Raw genomic sequence first — 19,616 nt, forward strand, 5'->3', positions numbered from 1 at the left:
TATCACTATTAGTAAAAATACTGCAATATCAGCTCAGCTGCAGATTTCTGGATGTTGTCTGAGGCTTTCCAGAACCATGTTCGCTCTTCCATAGCTTTATTAGCTCTGTAATGCACAGAGTGGTAAAAATATTTTCCCCACCAAATTAAACAGACTGATGTCAAAGATAAACAAGGTGCAGATATTCTGAATAAGAAGATGTTTTACATAAAGAAAGGTTACTCACCTTTTAGTAACTGGAATTACTAAAGAGATGTGTGGTCCCACTCTGCACTCACTGTGGGTGTGCTCCATGTGCCTGAGCAGTGTCCGCTGGTCTGTGCCTGTGCCTGCTCATGTTCCAAACGGGGGACAAAAGAGGTGGCACAGACTGCCTGCCTGCCTCTCCGGTTCTTACTGTACTGTGCATTATAGTAAGGTTCCAAAGCAGAGAGGAAGGAGAGTGGGTCATGGAATACATACAGGGACCACACATCTGGAAGAACTCCAGATACTATAAAATAAGTAACCTTTCTTTCTTCTTCAAGTGCAGGTCAGTAGTGTATGAGTAGTCACTGCATGTGACTCCCAAACAGCATCACATTTAGGAGGAGGATGTGAGGAATTATGCTGCACCACAGATCACAGGCCTGCTGTTCCAAAGGAAACCTTCACGGATGAAGCTTGCATAAGGGGGTAGTGCTTAGTAAAAATACCTACAGAGCCCAATGTTGCTACCTGCAGATCTCTAATAAAGGAATTCCTTGCAGCAAACCCACAAAGGTACTTGTGCTGTGGCACAGTAGACCCTCACACTTTGTGGGGGAGGGGTGACCATTTGTTCATAGCTAACAGGATGCAACCCGAAATCCACATATAGTCTTTGCCATGAAATTGCTTCTCCTTTATTTGGTTGGCATCACTACATTGCAGCGTGAAGGTTGTTTGGGTGCCTTAATTGTGCACTCTCATACTTAACATATTTGGGTTTCTTTTAAGTATAACCTTAACTGTGAGTTTTCTGGGCTTGTTATGCTTGGTTTTGGAATAACCACAACAGCTCTGTAATGTTTTTAACCTTAAATTACTGATCAGTACTCTCACTCCATGGGAGTTTGCCACTGACTTCAATGAAAGTAGGCTTGAACTCAAAATCTCTCCATTATGCAGATACATCTGATTTTTATCTGCTTAGGGGCAGTTCATTTGCATTAAGCTTTCCTGAGGGACTGTAAATTTAGCCTTCTGAATTGCCTCTCTGTGTACGTGAATGGGTCGTTACTTTCTGTTCCACACAAATTCCCATTTGCCACCATATGGTCTAAGTCTGTATCCATCCTTTCAGTTCAGATTTCCTCTTTAGCTGCCTGGATTGAACAAGCCCTTAAGAATTCTCATTGTTTGTTTTTTACCTGGAATAGTGAATGGCTTGATGGCCTGCAATACTAAAATAGAAGTCAGTTGTGTGCTTCATCTCATCAGTGTGTCCAGAGACTTCGATCCAGTGTCCTATTGGCAGGCAGTAAACTCCATCTACCAAGTTGCTTTCATTGTAGACACAGCAGCGGTCATGATGGGGCCCGTTACCTGAAACAGAAGCAGCAACACACAGGTTGTGAATCAACACTGTTTACATGGAATCAAAGTAAATGGGAATTTAAATATGAATGTAAGGTCTTTGGAACGGGGACTGTGTCACAGGGGTGGCTGGGGTCAGTAAATGAAGTAGATCTAGCTCTCCCCTGCCAGAAATAGGTGCTTCCACTTGCCCAAGTAAGAGGGTTGGAAGCACCTGATGCTATAAAGAAAAAGGGAGAATCAGAGACAGTGAATCAGAGCTGCCTGAGAGTCAGGAAGGGCAGATGAGAACGGCCAGAGCCAAAAGGGGTTTCCTGGGGGAAGGCTGAAAGCAAGGAGAGCAGCAAGAGTTTTCTCACTGACATCCCAAAGCCAGAGAGTGGAGGGGGCTGAAGATGGGAGAAGCAGCAAAGGGAGCTTTACGTCAGAGCTGGAGCCAAAGGCCAGAGAGAGCAGAAGGCAGGGGAACCATTGGAGGGCCTTATTCACTGACATCTCTAGGGCTGGAGCCCTGGACCCAGAGAAATCATGAGAAGCCCATGGGGAGTGACGGATGCTCCCCTGGTAAAGATGCTCTCCCAGCAGAGTGGCTGTGGGATTTCTCCTGGGAAGAGCAGGGTTGCACTCTTGCACTGTCCTGGTTCAAGAACAGGAGAGAATTGATAGAGTCTGGGCATGGCTGAAGGTGCCGGTGCATGGTATCAAGTATCAGAGGGATAGCCGTATTAGTCTGGATCTATAAAAGCAGCAAAGAGTCCTGTGGCACCTTATAGACTAACAGATGTATTGGAGCATGAGCTTTCGTGGGTGAATACCCACTTTATCAGATGCATAGTATGTGGGGCATCCAGGGACAAGTTGTCTTGAATTTTAATGACTGCTTTGACTGTGTGTGGGAAATGGAATACACCTGAGATTTTGTTGGGGATTCAATTAACTGTATTTTGGTAATAAACCAGCCCCAAGGGGCGGCGGGGGGGTGTTATTATTTAATCAAGAGAGCCTACCCTGGATTTACTGGGGATACTGAAAGGCGAAATTGAGGCAAGTTTGCCTGTTGTGCTGCTGCCTGAAGAAAGGGAATGAACCCATTGGGGCTACTCTATGACAGACTCCTATTTACTATATGTTTGGAGAACATCCAGCATAATACAATTTGTATCACCCAGTCTGACTGGCCTTAGGCACAGCCACAAAATAAATGGTTAGCAGTCACCATCACTGAAACCTTTTGAAAGAAGAAATAATAAAAGCTGTAGAGGATCCCAAATCATCACCAGGATACTTCCAAGCATTTAAAGGTTACAAAATAGATAGATGAAACTGTTTGTTTTTCAAATGTATGTCTCTTCTCTGTTTACCTGCTAATACCTGAGTTCTATGCTCTGTATTTCCCCTGCAACTTTTGAGGACATCACTAGTACCTACAGAAGGCCTCCTCTACCATAAGAGATTTTTCCTAATATTTTCCACTGTTGCTATCATCAGTTCTCCCCACGTGGTAAAGAAATCTAGACTAGACAATGCACCAGGTTATAAGACCCATGTTGTGTAGGCCTGCTCTCAGCAGCGAGCCCGTCCACACTTGTGCTTCCACTACTGTAGCACAGAGCCACAATGAAAACACAACTTCCATTCTCCAATTACACATTTGTGGTGTTGTCAACAGTTGCCAGGGGAACAGAAAACTCAAGTCTTGACAGATAAAGAGCCTTTCCGGTTCACTGTTATAATGCTTTCACTTGCCATTTTTAAAGGTTAGAGTCAAAAAGCTAAATTATGCCTCTTCCTGCAGGGGGATGCTAGAAAGGGGAGATGGCTAAAAGGACCCAAATCAGGATTCAACACAATCCAAATGCCAACACTGGAAAGCATAAGAAGGTGTACTAGCTAGTTCCGGCAGCGGTGTTGGTGGTCCCAGAAACTGGATGAGGCATAAGAAGCCAGTAGGGCAACTCAAAGGAAAGCAGTGGCTATGTCTGTTTTAGGGGTATAACAGAGGGTGCTCCCCACAGCACCCAGGAAGCATCATGACTTTAAAAGGTACTATGTCTTCAAGAGCTGCAGCTGGTAGTACCTCTTGTCTCAGCCTCCCAAGGGGCATAATTAAGTTCCTGTTATGATCATGAGGTGGGAACCTCAAATTGTTGTTTTAAAAAAACACTTTACGTTATACATGCAATATGTGGTTCAATCAATAATAAAAAGCAATAGCCATTCCTTCTCACAAAGGCAACAACATTCAAGTAATCATCCTTAAAGTATAAAATCACATAATGATATCCATTTACTTTCTCTGTTATTGGACTGGTATAAGGACCAATCTGTCACTCTTTTTCTCATACAAGGATCAATTTTCAGAACTACAGATCATATCTGCAGTTAAGGAAAGATTAAAACAGTTTTTTTCTATTAAAGAATTAGTATGGAGCATAAGAAAGTTATAAATGTAATTAGGGTTTCTATCTTGCCACTTATTTGATATTGCACACCGGGCTAGATTTGTAAGGTCTAATAACAAAACAGAGAATATCTCAGATCAGTGAAATTGTGTTTTTTTAAAAGTATAACTTATAGGGACAAAAAAAGGAAAATATTTCAGTAGACTCCCTGCAGTTGTAAAAAAATGAGATTGAATAACACTGATGTCCTAAGAGGTAACAGAACGGTTGCTTGTGTAGCTCGACAATTGAGCAGATGTACACTACTTTCAGTGTACTAGTGCTTACTGAGTGATGGTGTGTTAATCATGGGGCGTGAACACATATGTGAGACAAATAAAAGTTACAGGAAATCTACTGTGAAGAGAGCACGTGAGAAATACTAATGCAAATGATAGGATGAACATTTAATAGTTCTTTATTTTCTATATTGCATGCAGCACTTTTTGCCCTAGTTCTGGGTTACTATTTTAATATAAAATAAGGAATGTAAAAGTACAAGAGAGAAAAACACTTTTCCCTCACTTGTTGCTTAAATATTATATTCCATACCCAATGCTACAATGCAACTTCCATTAAAATACGGCAATCAAGACCAGCTTATAGTTTTTAATGTTCTGACTCTTGTCCTTATGCATATTTTTATTTAATATCTTTCATTGTATGTTTGTCTTGACGCTTTTAAACAATATTTCAAGACAGCAGAACACAGCGAAAATACCCTTAAAGTAGAAAAATAATGACATTTATAAACACACACAAATAAACCAGCTGAATACATGATGATTAGGGCTTTCATTGGAAAGCAACAGCTTTCTTTTTTCTTTCAAGTTTATTTACAAAACTTATTTAAACTGGAATGTTAATGGCCCCAATTCTGCAGACATGGAAGAACTTTCCTGTATAAGGACTACTAGTGATCCAATAAAGGAAACAGAACTTAACCTAAAACTTGCATCAAACCTACTCAGGATAACTTTCTGTGAACAACCCTAAATAAAATATTTTTCTTTAGAAATTCCAAAACATTCCTTTGACATTCTGAAAAATTTAGACATATAAAGCATATAGTGTTACATTCATTAAAATATATAAATGATTACTAACTGCTGTCCACTAAATAGCCACATTGATTGCCTTCTTCATCAGCTTCGGCCATCTTTCTCAATACTTACTTTTCTCATCTTATCACTCTTCACCTATTTATCCTAACTCTCCAGATCACTATATCATTTCCCCATGTCCCCTCTCTTGCTTCAATTTACTCTACAACCTTCACTCTCCTTTCATGGTAACAGAGTCAGACCTTCCCTCCCCCAGTCTAACACCACATTCCAACTCTTCCTCTTGCGCTCTTTTCCCTCACCTCTGGCAACAGCTGCTCAAACTCTACACTGGCCTTTTCACTTTCCTCCTTTCTCCCACTTGTTCTTATTCGTCCCTCTTTCTCCACCCCTTACTCCCACTGGAATTCTGCGCCACTGCACAATGCAGAATTTGCACAGAATTAATATTCCCCACAGAATTTTTTTTAAAATTTTTTCATGCAGAATTTGCTGCTGCTCCTCTCCCCCCCACAACCCCAGTAAGAAGATGGGAATTGGCTCTGCTGAAGATTGAGGAAGAGGATGCTGTTGTGGGCAGCATTGCCAGTGCTAGGCACGAGACATGGAGGTGGTGGGCACCCAAGAGCCTGGAGGTGGCAGCTATGGCTGCTGCTGCTCGGGCTCATCCCAGCTGCGATGGAGGCTCCCATGGGCACAAAAGACATCCAATGAGGAGGGGAACCTGGCTGGCAGGGGATGAGGGCTGTGCCCTGTGGCTTGGCTCCCTGCTCCTCAGAGGGACACTGCCAGGCAGAGCAGCAGAGGCAACGGGCACCAGGGCACATCCAACATGGTGACTGGGTGCAAGCTGTGTTCCTCAGGCCACTCTCCTGAGGGCACCAGGCAGCCTAGTGTGTGATCCCCACTCTGCAGAGACAGTGTAGGTCTCTGAGGGGCTGTGGGACAACTTGGCCACATCTGCCTCCACCTTCCCGTGGGCTAATGGCCAGGGAGCCCTTCAAGCTGAGAACTTACTCCCCTGCCTCAAAACTTGACTGAAGGAGCACTGGGAAGTGGTCCAATGTCAGCTTTCCAAGGTGTTGGGCACCCACAACCCCCATCACACGCAGAGGGTGGGAATCGGTATACGTAGCCACCCACGTTTGGACATTTTGTTCTCAGTCTCCTATTCCCTTCACACTCTCTTTTTGTTTCATTCCCCCAGTTAAAAACAGTCTTAATTCGTTAAAGGTACAAGTATAAGAAGTCTGATTCCCTGGACTCACCATGCGAAGTATCCTTAACACTATATAAAGTTAATCTGCTCAAAGGACTTTAACATCATCCTTTGACAAGACTGCACAGTATTCTGCAAAGATACAGAAATATCATTGTCCATTTTATATACTGGAAAATAAGGACACAGAAAGCGTAAGTGACGTTCTGCCCAAGGTCACACACCAAGTGATTGCCACAGAAAGAACCGTGGAGGTCCCAGTTCCTAGCTTGGTGCTCATTTAACAAGACTGCACTTGTCTCACCGCTTATATGGAAGTCTTTTACCAAGCACAGAGATTGGCTACCATAGATCTTATCTTCTGGGGGGAAACAGGCATAGAGGAATTTTTTTCTTGGACTGTAAACTTTGTGCACTAGTTTTGAACATGAATTTATGCAAAGTGACAGAGATAATAGACAATGAACTTTGGCTATTTGAATAATATTTTCTGAACCATACTCTGCTTATAGTGAAAATCCACTTATGCGGCCTCCACTGTAAGGCTTCACTGATAATACAGATTATTCTACTTCGCTTTATTTTTTTTAATAGTCTGAGATCATTTTTACATTTTACATTGATTATTTTGAGGAGAGCCTCATGAAATTCTTTTGTTAAATAATTTTTTGTGGTATTTTTGTCTTTGTGTGTTATTTCAGTTTATTCACCTGGGCACGGTGGATCCTGCTTCCTATGGGGGTTGGGGTAGGAGACCCTGTGTTCACTCAGCTCTGCAGGGCGAGTACAGTTTCAGATTCCGGGCACTGCAACTTGAATCTTTTTTGTTATCAAAATAATTGAAACTGGCATGATTATAGTGTGTTATTTTGACAAATAAAATATGCAGAATTTTAAAATATTGTGGGTAGAATTTTTAGATGCAGAAGTCCCCCAGGAGTAACTTCCTCTGTATCACTTTAGTGCAGTCTAGAGTTGCTCAAGTTCCCTTTTCCCCTGTTCCCTCTGGGGCTCCTGTTTTAGTTTTTAGAAAGCACACAACCTGTGATGTCTCTCTCTCTCTCTCTCTCACTTCCTTCATCTTTGTTCTTACTGGCTTTCCCCTGCATGGCAGCCAGTCAAAGGAGAAAGCAGCAACCAAGGCAATATTCCCATTCATCATGCTCTCAATAGCAGAAGCACTGGCTTCCTGCTCTCCCATTTCTAACTCTTTTCCCTCCTCTCCCTTGAGGTTTATGCCATCTGCTGACTAACTTTCCCCTGCCTCTTCATCCTACTTCCTCTTCAGCTTGGATTCCTGGTCCTCTTGTTTCCTTTCTTCCCAATCCTCCATCTTAATTCTTGGTTACTTCAACTGCTGTGTTAATGATCCTTTCAGCTTTGCCATCATTCACTTCCTTTCCCACATGGCACTGGAGCTACAACCATACACAAACTTGTAGCCACTCCTTCAATGTATAGCCTTCACTAGGTATTGGTCCCTCTCTTCTGTCACTTCCAAGTAGCTTCCTTTCGCTGATCACTATTTATCATTGAAAGAGGTGGAGGAGTAAACAATTAAATAAAAAAGAGGTATGTTTTCATTTGGGTTTTATTTTTTAAACAAACACCCTCCGTCCATACAGCGCATTTCATTCAAAATTACACCAAATTATTTTAGTAGCTATTTTTCATGCACATCATACACATCAGTCATTCCACCCACCACTGAAATACAGCAACAATGTGTACAGCAACACAACAAATTGAAACAGGAAGGGAAGACAACTACTGCGTTCTATTGAAACCAAAGACAAGAAAGTAGGTAGGTCGAATGAAGTTACCCAATCAGTATTGACCTAGGACACTGAAGTTTACATCCATCTCTTATAAGAAGTGCCATGAGATCTTAATTATTGCAAGTGATCAGGATTGTGCCTTTAAGTCTAATCCAACAGATGCCACCTCCACCAGAAGTATCTCCTAAAACATGCTTGTTTCACAAATATAGAATACAAGTTTCAAGGGGATATAAAAATAAAACAAAAAAAACATTGAATCGGTTTATGAGATGTCTTTACTGTTATAATCTCTCATAGGCTGTCCCAAATAATTTAGATACTGTAAAGTGGCAATGCAATGAAAAAGTTGTAGCTACACAAACAAGTTTGAAGAATATAAGTGAGATAGCAATCATTTATAATTCATAAACTACTTTTAGTAGCATTTAGCATTGATGTCTCTTAGTTTTTGTCCTCCAGAGCCATTTCAATAATAAAAGCTGTGGCCCCATAGGGAATAGAACTGCTGACACGTTCTGTTGGACTGTCACAAATAGCCCTATTTGGGGAAAACCCCACAGCTAGAAAATGCATCTAGCCACAACTAGGTGAAGAAAAAACCACTTGTGGTGACTCAAACCATCTGCTCGGTAGCCTAAGTCATTCTGTACACTCCGCAGGTAAGATGCTTCCAGATCTACTGAGCTGGCAAGACAAAGCTCCCGGAGTAGGGCTGCCTCGTGACAGACTGGGGAAGAGAGGGCTCCCCTCTGCTTGTTGAGGTAAAGCATTGCTGTCATGTTGTCTGTGACAACTAACAGCCTGCTTCCCCTGATCTGCGATAGAAATACTTGACACGACTTTCAGTTCTCTGACACTGACATGTAAAGCTAAGTTCTCTGAAGACCAGAGACCGGCAGAGAACTAAAACGGGCTCCCTAGCTGAGGACCGAAGCATCTGTCCCTAGCATGAAAGTTGGTTGTGGGTGAACAAATGGAATGTCTATTAGGGACTTGAGGACATGGGAGGGCACTCTTACCAGGGAGTCCAACTGATGGCAGTTTGGTGGGTAGACAGATGCCAGCCTGCAGAGTTCTGAGTCACAGTCTGACACAGTGAACCACATAGGTGCAAGAGGCCATGTGACCCAGAAGCCTCAGTTTGGTGGTGTTGTGAGGAGCAGATCTATGACAATTGATCGAATTGCCTGGAAAGTGGAAGAAAGGATCTGGCTTGAGATGATTCCAGTGCAGCCCCCATAAACTCTACCCTCTGGACTGGGGAGAGGAGATACTTTTGTGTGTTGATTAACAGTCCCAGATCATTGCCTGGATCAGGTTAATGCTATGCACTTGCCATTTAGACCAGCCTTTGACAAGCCAGTCATCAAGATAAGGATAAACCTACACTTCTGATCTTAGAAGGAATGCAGCCACTACTGCCATGACTGAGAGCTGATGACAGGTTAAGAGGAACTTAAGGTATGTCTATACTACCCGCCAGATCATCTATACTACCCAGCGGCAGTCGACTCCCCACTGTGAGGACGGCCAGATAAGTCGAACTAAGATACTTCTACTTCAACTATGCAAATAGCGTAGCTGAAGTTGCGTATCTTAGTTCGAAACCCACTCCCCAAGTGTAGACTAGCCCTTAGTCACAGTTTATAAGTACCTATATGGGGAACAAATATTTAATAATGGGATCTTCAGTCTAGCAGACCTAAGGTATAACAGAATCCAGTAGCTGGAAGTTGAAGCTAGACAAATTTAGACTGGAAATAAGGCATAAGTTTTTAATTGTGAGGATAATTAACTACTGGAATAATTTACCAGTGATTGTGGTGGATTCTCTATCACTAGCAATTTTTTAAATCAAGATTTGATTGTTTTTGAAAAGATCTGCTCTAGGTATTTTTGGGGGGGGGAGGAGGGACAGGGCGGAGGTTCTATGGCCTGTGTTTTAAAAGAGGTCAGAGAGATGATCACAATGGTCCCTTCTGGCCTTGGAATCTATGAATAATCACAAAAAGTCAGTATTATGCAGTTTCAAAGTTCCTGCATGTTTTAATCCCCAGGATTTGTTTTTCACTTTTTTTTCCTGCTACAACCAGTGTTAAAAAAATTAAATCGTTTACACTCACCCCTCTATCCTTGGGGTAAAACAAAACCAAGCACAAATACCCTGTGGAAAAAAGGCCACACACAACTAAAAGGATATATTTTTAAAAGCTCAGGCCACTTTATAAATGGATCTTTTTATTTAATCTTGATTGTATTGATTTTTTTTCCTGGGAACAAATGTTGGTTTAATTTTTTAGAAGGTGGCAAATTTTTAAAAAGTTGTGAAATAAAACCCAGCCTGTATAGTGCTCTTCAAATATTTAATCCATCACTTACCATCTACAGACCTTTCTAACCAGTCATGTATGCCTTTCTAATTGAAGAACAAAGAATCACGATAAGTTTATGAGCAGATATAGGCTTGACTAATATACATCCTGCCTGAGCCCCGCTGTGCTGCCGACCAGGAGCCACCTGTGTTAAGCACTTCCCAGACGGAGCCTGCACCTCGCACCCACACCCACAACCCCAACACTCCGGGCCCCAGCCCAGAGCCAAAAACTCCCTCCCACAACCCACACCTCTCACCATCTCCTGCTCCCCAATCTCCTGCCCCAGCTCAGAGCCCTGTCCTGCACCAAACTCCCTCCCAGAGCCCACGCCCCTCACCAGCTCCATCTCTTGCCCCAGCTCAGAGCCCTCTCCTGCACCTAACTCCCTCCCAGAGCCCACACCCCTCACTCTCTCCTGCACTCCAACACTCTGCCCCAGCCTGAAGCCCCCTCCTGCACGCAAACTCCCTCCCAGAGTTTGCATCCATTACTCCTGCCCCCCAACACCTTGCCCCAGGCTCAGCCAATGCACACACTCCACAGCTGAGAATGTTACACTGATTTGTGACAATCCCTGAAGGATTTTGGATCTATAAACTACAAATGACACTAATAAAAAGTAAAACTTATGAAATGTCCAGTAGATTCTGAGATTAGGTGCAGTATGACCGTATGACCCCTAAACCCAAACTCCCTCCCAAAGCTTGCACCTCTCATGCCTGCATCCCAACCCCCTGCCCCAGGCTCAGCCCGGAACCCCCTTTCACACTCCGAACCCCTGCCCCAGCCTGGTGAAAGTGAGTGAGGGTGGCGGAGAGCGAGTGACAGGGGGAGATGGAGGCACTGGGGCGGAGTAGATCTGGGTTGATCTTAAATTCAGAAAGTGATCTTGTGTACAAAAAAGTTGGAGACCACTGCATTACAATGAAGAGAACCCTCAGAGTTCTATTCTGGGCCCAATTCTTCTCCTTATCTGTATGTTCTACTGTATGGTGTCAATATCAGCAGTTACCACAATTGGACTTCCACTGATACACATACAGCACTCAAATTTACTTATCCTTTACACCAGAGCCTATTATGAAAGTCTCCCTGCTATCCAATTGTTTGAGTGAAATTCAATCTTAGATGGCTTGGAATAAGCTCTGTCTCAACCCAACCAAGACTGAATTGCTATTGATTGCTACAAGATAGAGGTATGTGAGGGTTGAATTTAGATGGGTCGGATATTTTGGCAGTTGATCCTGCTAGGAATTCTTCGGGTCACTTCAGACTTTTGTCTTTCTAATGTCAACATATGGAAATTTAAATCAATGAACGTTCAGATGTGGTTTTGATTTCACACAGCTGATGAACGTTGCCAAGATAAAACACTTGCTTTCTATGTCTCATACAAAGATTCTTATTCCTGAGTGGACAGTTAGTTATTATGCTTTTTAATGCTGGCTTTCCTGCTGTCTCTATACAGTCTTTCCAATAGCTTCAGAAGCAGCAGCTAGTTTTCTTACATTGGTTAAGTATGATGACAGAATTCTTCATTTCCCACAAGTACAGTAGTTTGTTTAAATACCTCTTCTTTCATGAGCTAGTACCATGTGATTAGTTTGAACTAACCACACAGTACATCCTGGCATGATCTTTTACAGGAAAGATACAGAGAATTTGGGGTTGAGACTTTTGAGATAATAAAAGAATGAAATCCACAAATTTCCTGACTTGAAGGACTTGACAGAGTAAAAGTCATGTCAATTTCAATCCTTTGCTGACTCATACCAGTAAAGTACAAGGATGGTATAATGTGCACATTTGAATTATATACACTTGAAGATCAGTGATATTTATTTTTTTGTTCATCTTTGAGGTAGAATTTTAAGTCTGTTGCAGCACTCTGTTACAGACCTGATGTTATTTTATCAGGGGGATAATTTATAACAGTAAATGTATTCAGGGGCCCACTGGGTCTAGGACTGAATCCAGTCAATCCTGATAGCCTCCTTTTTAAGTATCAGTTTAAACAACCACCACCACCACCGCCTGGAATCAGAACTTAAAGACTTACAAGACATTGCTATATAGTAAACTGATATGAAGCAATCAATGAAAATTAGTTCTCAGTCATGTCATAACTAAGTCACAGTGATATTTTAGGTGGACAAAATAAAACACTATATGCTATTGTAAGCTGAAAATGTGGTTGAACAAATTTACTGAGAAACTGTGTTTAAATGTAGTCACATAAAAAAAGGAAAGTATGATTCTGGGGCTGATTTCAAATTGATTCCTATTTACTCATATCAATAATGTTTCTTCACAACTGAAAAGCATTAATATAGCTAACATTTTCTCACTCAATGAAGCAATAGGGTCTCAGTAAACCATTGTGTATTACACAAAATTAGTCAACATCAACATCCAGTTATACTTAATATTCCCTCTTACTTTACTCATTGAAAAATAAGTTTGGTGTCGGAGGAGAGAATAAAATCCTACATTGCCTTAAAAAACAAAATAAATTATGCTATTGATTAAATTTTGTATGTAGCTGCGTTCTGCAATGGTTGAGGGGGGATTTGTTAAAAGTTAAATGGTGACACCTAGTGGAAGTAATAATCAGCAAGTAAAATATCTACATTAAAAACAGGGTTGAGGTTTTGTTTTTCTAATTTACAGCTGTTTCCCCCACCCAGGGGATCAACATATTAGTTTGGGGGAAGGAGGAGATGTGAATTTCACCAGAAAGGAATAATAGGGCAGGGAAGGAAGAATTATTTGTCTGAAATTCTGCTTCCTTAGAGATATCATGAAGGATTCTTACTTGTGCTCTACTGCTACTGTTGCCCTCAAGGATTAAAATAAGACACAAATGGCAATTTGGCATCTAAGTACCTTTCACTCCTTTGAAGTCTCCCCTTTCAGAGATTTCTACTAGCCTTCTGCTACAGTGCTGAGAAGAAACCTGCACAAACTGTAGAGTTAAATAAAATTTGATGAGCTAGCGTCACTGAATTCCACACTCTTAACACAATGCCAGGGATAGCTCAGTAGTTTGTGCCTTAGCCTGCTAAACCCAGGGTTGTAAGCCCACTTCTTAATGGGGCCATTTAGGAATCTGGGGAAAAATCTGTCTGGGGATTGGCCCTGCTTTGAGCAGGGGGTTAGACTATATGACCTCCTGAGGTCCCTTCCAACCCTGATATTCTATGATATAAAAGTAAATTAATGAGTCCTTATAAGCAGCACACACCCAGAGTTCTGCAAACTCAAAGGAATCCCAGACTTCACACATCTTTTGTAACATTCAATCAGCCATTACAGCATGTGCTGGCCCCTCTGAGCCAAAAGTGGAGACCACCTGTTCCAAGCAGCATGTATTTTTTTTTTCCTTGAGTGGGGGAAAATTGAAAGAGGGGAAGCTACAAAAATCGATAAAATAATAGAAAGTACAGAGAAGGAAAGATGGGAATGAAACAGCTGAAGAAAAGGAAAGGAGAGATGGAGAGAGAAAAGCACATGGCAACCATGTAAAAGGGAGAAGTTAAAGGGGATTCACCTGTTCATCGCAAGGGGGACTACAGTAAGTTTGAGAACTACTTCTTGATGTAGTCCTTTGCTTAACTGCTCAGAACAGAAGAAAACCAAAACTAGTCTTTGAAAATGATTTTGGAATACTGCAATTTTATCTAGACGTTACCCATTAACTCAAAATGGATGGACAGAGTAATTCAAAGCAAATCCCTGCACGATGACTGGTTGAGCGATACAATCGGGCAATCCAAATGCAGCAACTTGTACTATTGCCCGGGCTTGAGTAACTTAACAAGACACTTACTAAGAAGTGGACACAGAATATTGAAACCCACACCAACCAAATCCAGAGAAAAAATAGAGCACTGTTCATAGGAGCACTCCTTACTTGGACTGATAGTGCATGCTGAGTAAGATAGTGAGCAAAGCACTGGTAAGAGATAGTGACTAAACATACCTAGCAGTGGGAAGCAAGAAATCTCACTGGAGTCTGAAAAGCGACAATTAAACCCATAGGCATGGCTGATCTCAGTACTTTTAACACACCGGGCATATAGACACTAACATCAGCATTTTGACACTTAACCAATTAGTTTAATGTGAAAGCATACGCTCTTCTCTTCAGTAGCCAAAAGAACTAGGCTTTAAAGGTCAAAGAATCCACTACCAGTTATGGAGTGTTCTTTTTATTCCATACTGACAGAAGCAGTAGTACATTTTAATGGAAGGAACTCAAGCATAGGTCCAAAAGTTGCCAACCCTGCTTGATTGCTCCTGCACTGGAAAAGAGTGTATTCACTATAAATATGCAGTTTGCTTTGTTATATAAGCTGTAATGTGCCATATCATCGCTACTATTTTCAGACCATTAAATGCTCAAGCCACTTGAAAATTATGAATATATTTTACTTGTTATTTTTTCCATTATTTATATCACTTTATTAACGAACACTAACTGTAAGTCTAACTGAAATTACAAAACTTTTTGAACTGCTTTCAGAAGATGTACATTTCCCAAGACAGAAAAATCCAGCTTCAGTTGCCTAACCCAACTTGGCAGGGGCTGGGATGCTGCAGAGGCAGCACGCTCAGCCCCAGACTTTGTAGCATAATTGTTTTAAACAGAATTGTTTTTCAAGGTTTGCCATAAGGCACCAGCTGTTCCTGAAAGCAAGAAAAATGAGAGATCATCAAGATTTCATTTGGAACCCAGATAATTCCTAGAAAACAAAAGTGGGAAGATTAATGTGAACAAGATTATTTTGGGAAAAACAAAATCTGTTTATTAAGTGCTTTGAGTGTATATTATGTCATTTTATAGTAAACACACCCTACCCATTCTCTGTTTAAATAACTGAATTCACCAAAAAAAACCTGTATTAGTATGATGTTAAGACTGAAACTATAAACACATATATTAGTATTTGTTTCTGGTAGCAGCCTAAATATGCTGGCACTTTACAAATTGAAAAGGGAACAATCTCTGCTCTGAGGAGCTTTCGCTACAAAGACAGACAAACAGTGTGGAAGGTGCATAGGATATATAGTTATGGGCAAAAATATATATATAAAATTATATGAAAAACTTTTTCCAAATTACTCCTCCAGTTTATCATTGTCAGCCATCAATTTTTCCATAGGCATCTTGGCAGAGGTGTATATTCAGGAGGGACTTGAACATAAAGAGGGTGAGGGCCATAGCGAGCAAGCTCAGCAAAGTAATATACCTGCAGTAGCCTTATTTTGGCCACGATGCATATTGATTTGTGGTCTAAGCACAAATCTATAAATCTACCTATAATTCTAGCTTTGATGCTGGCTGTCTTACTGGCTTGGAAGAACCATTATCTCTGTGTCTCAGTTTCTTCATCTGTAAAATAGTGATAATACCTACTTATCCTGCAGGAATATTTATGAGGATTAGTTAAGTTTATGTTTGCAATATATTTTGAAGATGTAAATAAGTATTATACACAGTATTTTGATGTACATTTTAAGGAACATTATCTGATTAAAATCCTATCTGAAAATAGTTTTCTTACCTAAAGCTGTCGATGTGGAACAAATAAGCATTACATCATAACTGATGTGATATAACATGCTATACACTTAACTGGCTGGAAATCCTTTTAGTTGCATAGGAGTGCCTCAGCCCAGCTATTTGTAATCAATAATTCTACCCATTCCTATAGCACCCCCACTACTGATTCAGAGTTACAGATATAATAACAACTGTGTTATAAATGTTTTCCTGATAATTGGTTCATTTTCACCTTAAACAGATGGTATTGAACATCTGACACATGTTGATTTATATTTTATAAATCTTTTTTAAAGAAAAGAATCCAGATCTGTTTTTAAACTGTAATTTTTACAACAGAATACAGAGGATCACCAATATAATAGTCAAAGTTTTTATTGATCCATCTTTGACCCAGGGGTGTCTTGCAGTCCTTTTTTTAATTATTAAAAGGAAAAAACCTCTTGTTAAGCTCCTTTCCACATCTTATCATCAAGAACAATGACATCCAGGAATCTGAGGGTTAAAGACACAACCATTTTTGGTGACTGAGAATGGAGGAACCACTCCAATGACTATCATAAAAGCTGAGCAGTATGTTGACAATCCACAGACTGTTTTCAACCTTTGCAGCCAGGCAGGAAGTTCTGATTGCTGAATACTCACCATGATAAAGAAAAAAATTCCATACATATTAGTCCTGAAGGAGTATTTATGGCAAAAGTAGAATATACTCAGTACACCACCCATTAAACAAGCACCCAGAGATTAACAGAAGCTTTTATATTGTGGTATGTCTGAACTGGACAGAAACTGGGCCTCCATAGTTACATGTAAATTGGTTCAAGACATTTTCACAATGTAAAAGAGAAGAGGGAGAAACATTTCCCAATAAGTACAGGTTAGCCTCACGGCAGCTAAATTCTATGGGGAGCTGAATGACGGTTTAATAAAACAAATAAAAGGGGTTTGCACTCACCCTAGCTAAACTGGGCTCTTCTGACCAAAATCAGTCACCCAAAAGCCTCAGTTGCACATTTCTTGCATGTGCCCTGGGTCCTATCCTGATTATTAGCAGTAAATGATTGTAAAAGTATTGACACAACTGGAGATAAAGTTGCCCCACTTTCCTAGCATCTCTTCTCATTCAAACTCCAGAATAACAACTTCAGACTGACACCAAAGCAAATTTGAAACATTTATCCTTATTGCTTGTCATATACTGTGTAATTTTAGAGTGGAAGTCTGTCGGGCCTTCCTACACACCTTCATTACACACATCATTGATAAGATAATGAGTTATTTTGGACTTGGCCCCTTCTAGAAAAGGGCCTCATTTACTGCTCCTTTGGATGGATGAGAGATTTTGATTTCGTAAGTTCACCTTCCCTGGACTTCTGCAAAAGAAAGAAATTGTCAAAACAGGCTGAGTATGTCTAATTTAGTTGTTATATATAACAATTTTCATTAGTCACTTGTCCTAAGTACATCAAAACATCAAAAGTTGTTTTCAAAGACATAAATTAAAAAAGAATATACAGCAAACAATCTACTTATTTTGCTTTCCTTGGGATATAATTATGGTATGTGTTCCTCCATAACGTATGTGCAGATGACTGAAATTTGATATGTATCCTCCCTAATGTGCAAAGCACAGCTGTATTGTCACTTGCGTCTTCTGTGCACAGAATTAAACTTTAGTAGTTTATACATTTTAAAATACAAGTTGCTTTTTATTTAAAAAGATAATATCCTTCAATGCATCTTTTCCCCTTACACTAAGTCTCAAGCGCCCATCACTGAGAATGCACAGAATCAGATCTTTACCAGATTAAGCAAACAACTAAGTGCCCATTCTCTCTTGTGTCTAAGATATTACAAGGAAAGTCACTGAAACAGTCTAAGGCAATGGTTCTCAAACTGTGAGTCAAGAACCCATTTTAATGGGGTTGCCATGACTAACGTTAGACTTGCAAGGGCCTGAGGTTGAAGCCGAAGCCTGAGCCCCTCACCCGGGGCTGAAGCCGGAGCTTCAGCTCAGGTTTCAGCACCCCCACGCCCCCCAGGGTTCATGTAGTAATTTTTGTTGTCAAAAGGGGGTCACAGTGCAATGAAGTTTGAGAACCGCTAGTCTACACTACACAGTTAGGTCGACATAAGGAAGTTTATGATGACCTAATTATATCAGTGTCTACACTACAGCCTTTCTCCCACCGATACAAATGCACTTGATCTTAGCTCACAGAGCCGAGTACTACATTGACATCATACCTCCATCCTCCCTGAGAGGCTTAAGGCTTATGTCAGTGTAGTTAGGGTGACACTGTCTGTGTAGACGCTGCACCTTTACATCTGCTGTCTTGTCAATTTCACAGCAGGAGCCATTAAATTGACAAGAAACCACCAGCTCCCCTGGGAGCTGGGGCAGCTTTGGACAAGGAGCTAGGGTAACTTCAGATTCTGCTTCTGGCTGGGCACTGGAAGAAGACCCAAGCGCCCACCCCCACCCCACCCCCACCCCCACCCACCCATTCCCCAAGTGTCAGAGGGCCCTGGCGCTTCATGCTGCTCCTGGTGGGCTGAACAGGAAAAAAGAGGAGAGGAGCCCAGCTGGAAGCCCAGGCTCTAGCTCCCCACACTGCCCTGAGGTTCAGAGGAAGCTCTCTGGTGAGAACGCACACCACCAACACAAAGGAGACCTAGTGTGGACATGTATCACCACAGGTTTGTATTGTAGAATAATCAAGGGAAATGAAGTTCCTTTAAAATAGAGTGAAAGCACTAGAAAATGCTGCAGGACTGGCAGAGATAGAAAAGTTAATGTAAATATGTTCTTTCCAATTCTTGCCCTTATTATCGTTAATGGAAAAGCTCACAGCCTACAAAAGGCCCACCACGCTAGGTTCAGATTGTTGAATCATTTTTAAAAATTTAAATGGAATCTAGCTTGAAGGCAGGATTATGGGTTAGTAATCTATGGCCTGTGGTTGTTCAGAACGAGATGATCATAATCTTCCCTTGTTTCATTAAACTCTATGAAATGCACAAAGTGGAAAGAAAAATATATGGAAGAAGACAAATGGTAATTGTTTCTGGGTGGTCTTAAAATCTAGAAAACAAGAATGCTTTATCTGACTTTTCTGTTACCCAATGTTAAAAGGAACAAGATTGCGACATAACTGAAATCCCCAGAAAATCCTCTGTGGATACATAATTCAACTATTCTATGTTTACAAGAAAAAAGTGGAACTGCAAATTCTAATACCTTCGAAGAAGATGAGCACCAAAATCCTTTACTTTATAAAGAAAACCCACATTTTTTTCAAGCAATCAGATGGTTGATAAAGGCAGAAAGACTTTACTACGTACCTAGGACGACGTATTCTGATTCCTCAGCACATAGCCAATAAAGACAGAATCCTAAATTGCCTGTAAAGTAAGTGATCTATAAGAAAAGAAAGCTCGCTACTTGTATTCTCTGGACTTTGAACCAATCTCAGAGTTTCACATAAACAGAGAGAAAATACCACAGCTTACTGCCTCTGACTAAACTTTCCTGAAAGAAAATAAGCTGCAGGTGCTTCAAGAAAGCTGAGCCAGCTACATTGACATACTTATATATGTTGGGCAAGAC

The 19,616-nt window shown here is 41.0% G+C and overlaps 1 protein-coding gene across 1 annotated transcript in view; it reads right to left on the reverse strand.

The window, feature by feature from the left end:
- The window catches only part of EPM2A (EPM2A glucan phosphatase, laforin), a 54,710-nt gene that overhangs the window by 33,368 nt on the left and 1,726 nt on the right, over positions 1–19,616 (reverse strand). Inside the window, 1 exon segment of the mRNA XM_032794667.1 lies at positions 1,392–1,566. Coding sequence (XP_032650558.1) covers positions 1,392–1,566 — 175 coding nt within the window.

Source organism: Chelonoidis abingdonii, chromosome 3, assembly GCF_003597395.2.
Source record: "Chelonoidis abingdonii isolate Lonesome George chromosome 3, CheloAbing_2.0, whole genome shotgun sequence".
NCBI lineage: Eukaryota > Metazoa > Chordata > Testudines > Testudinidae > Chelonoidis > Chelonoidis abingdonii.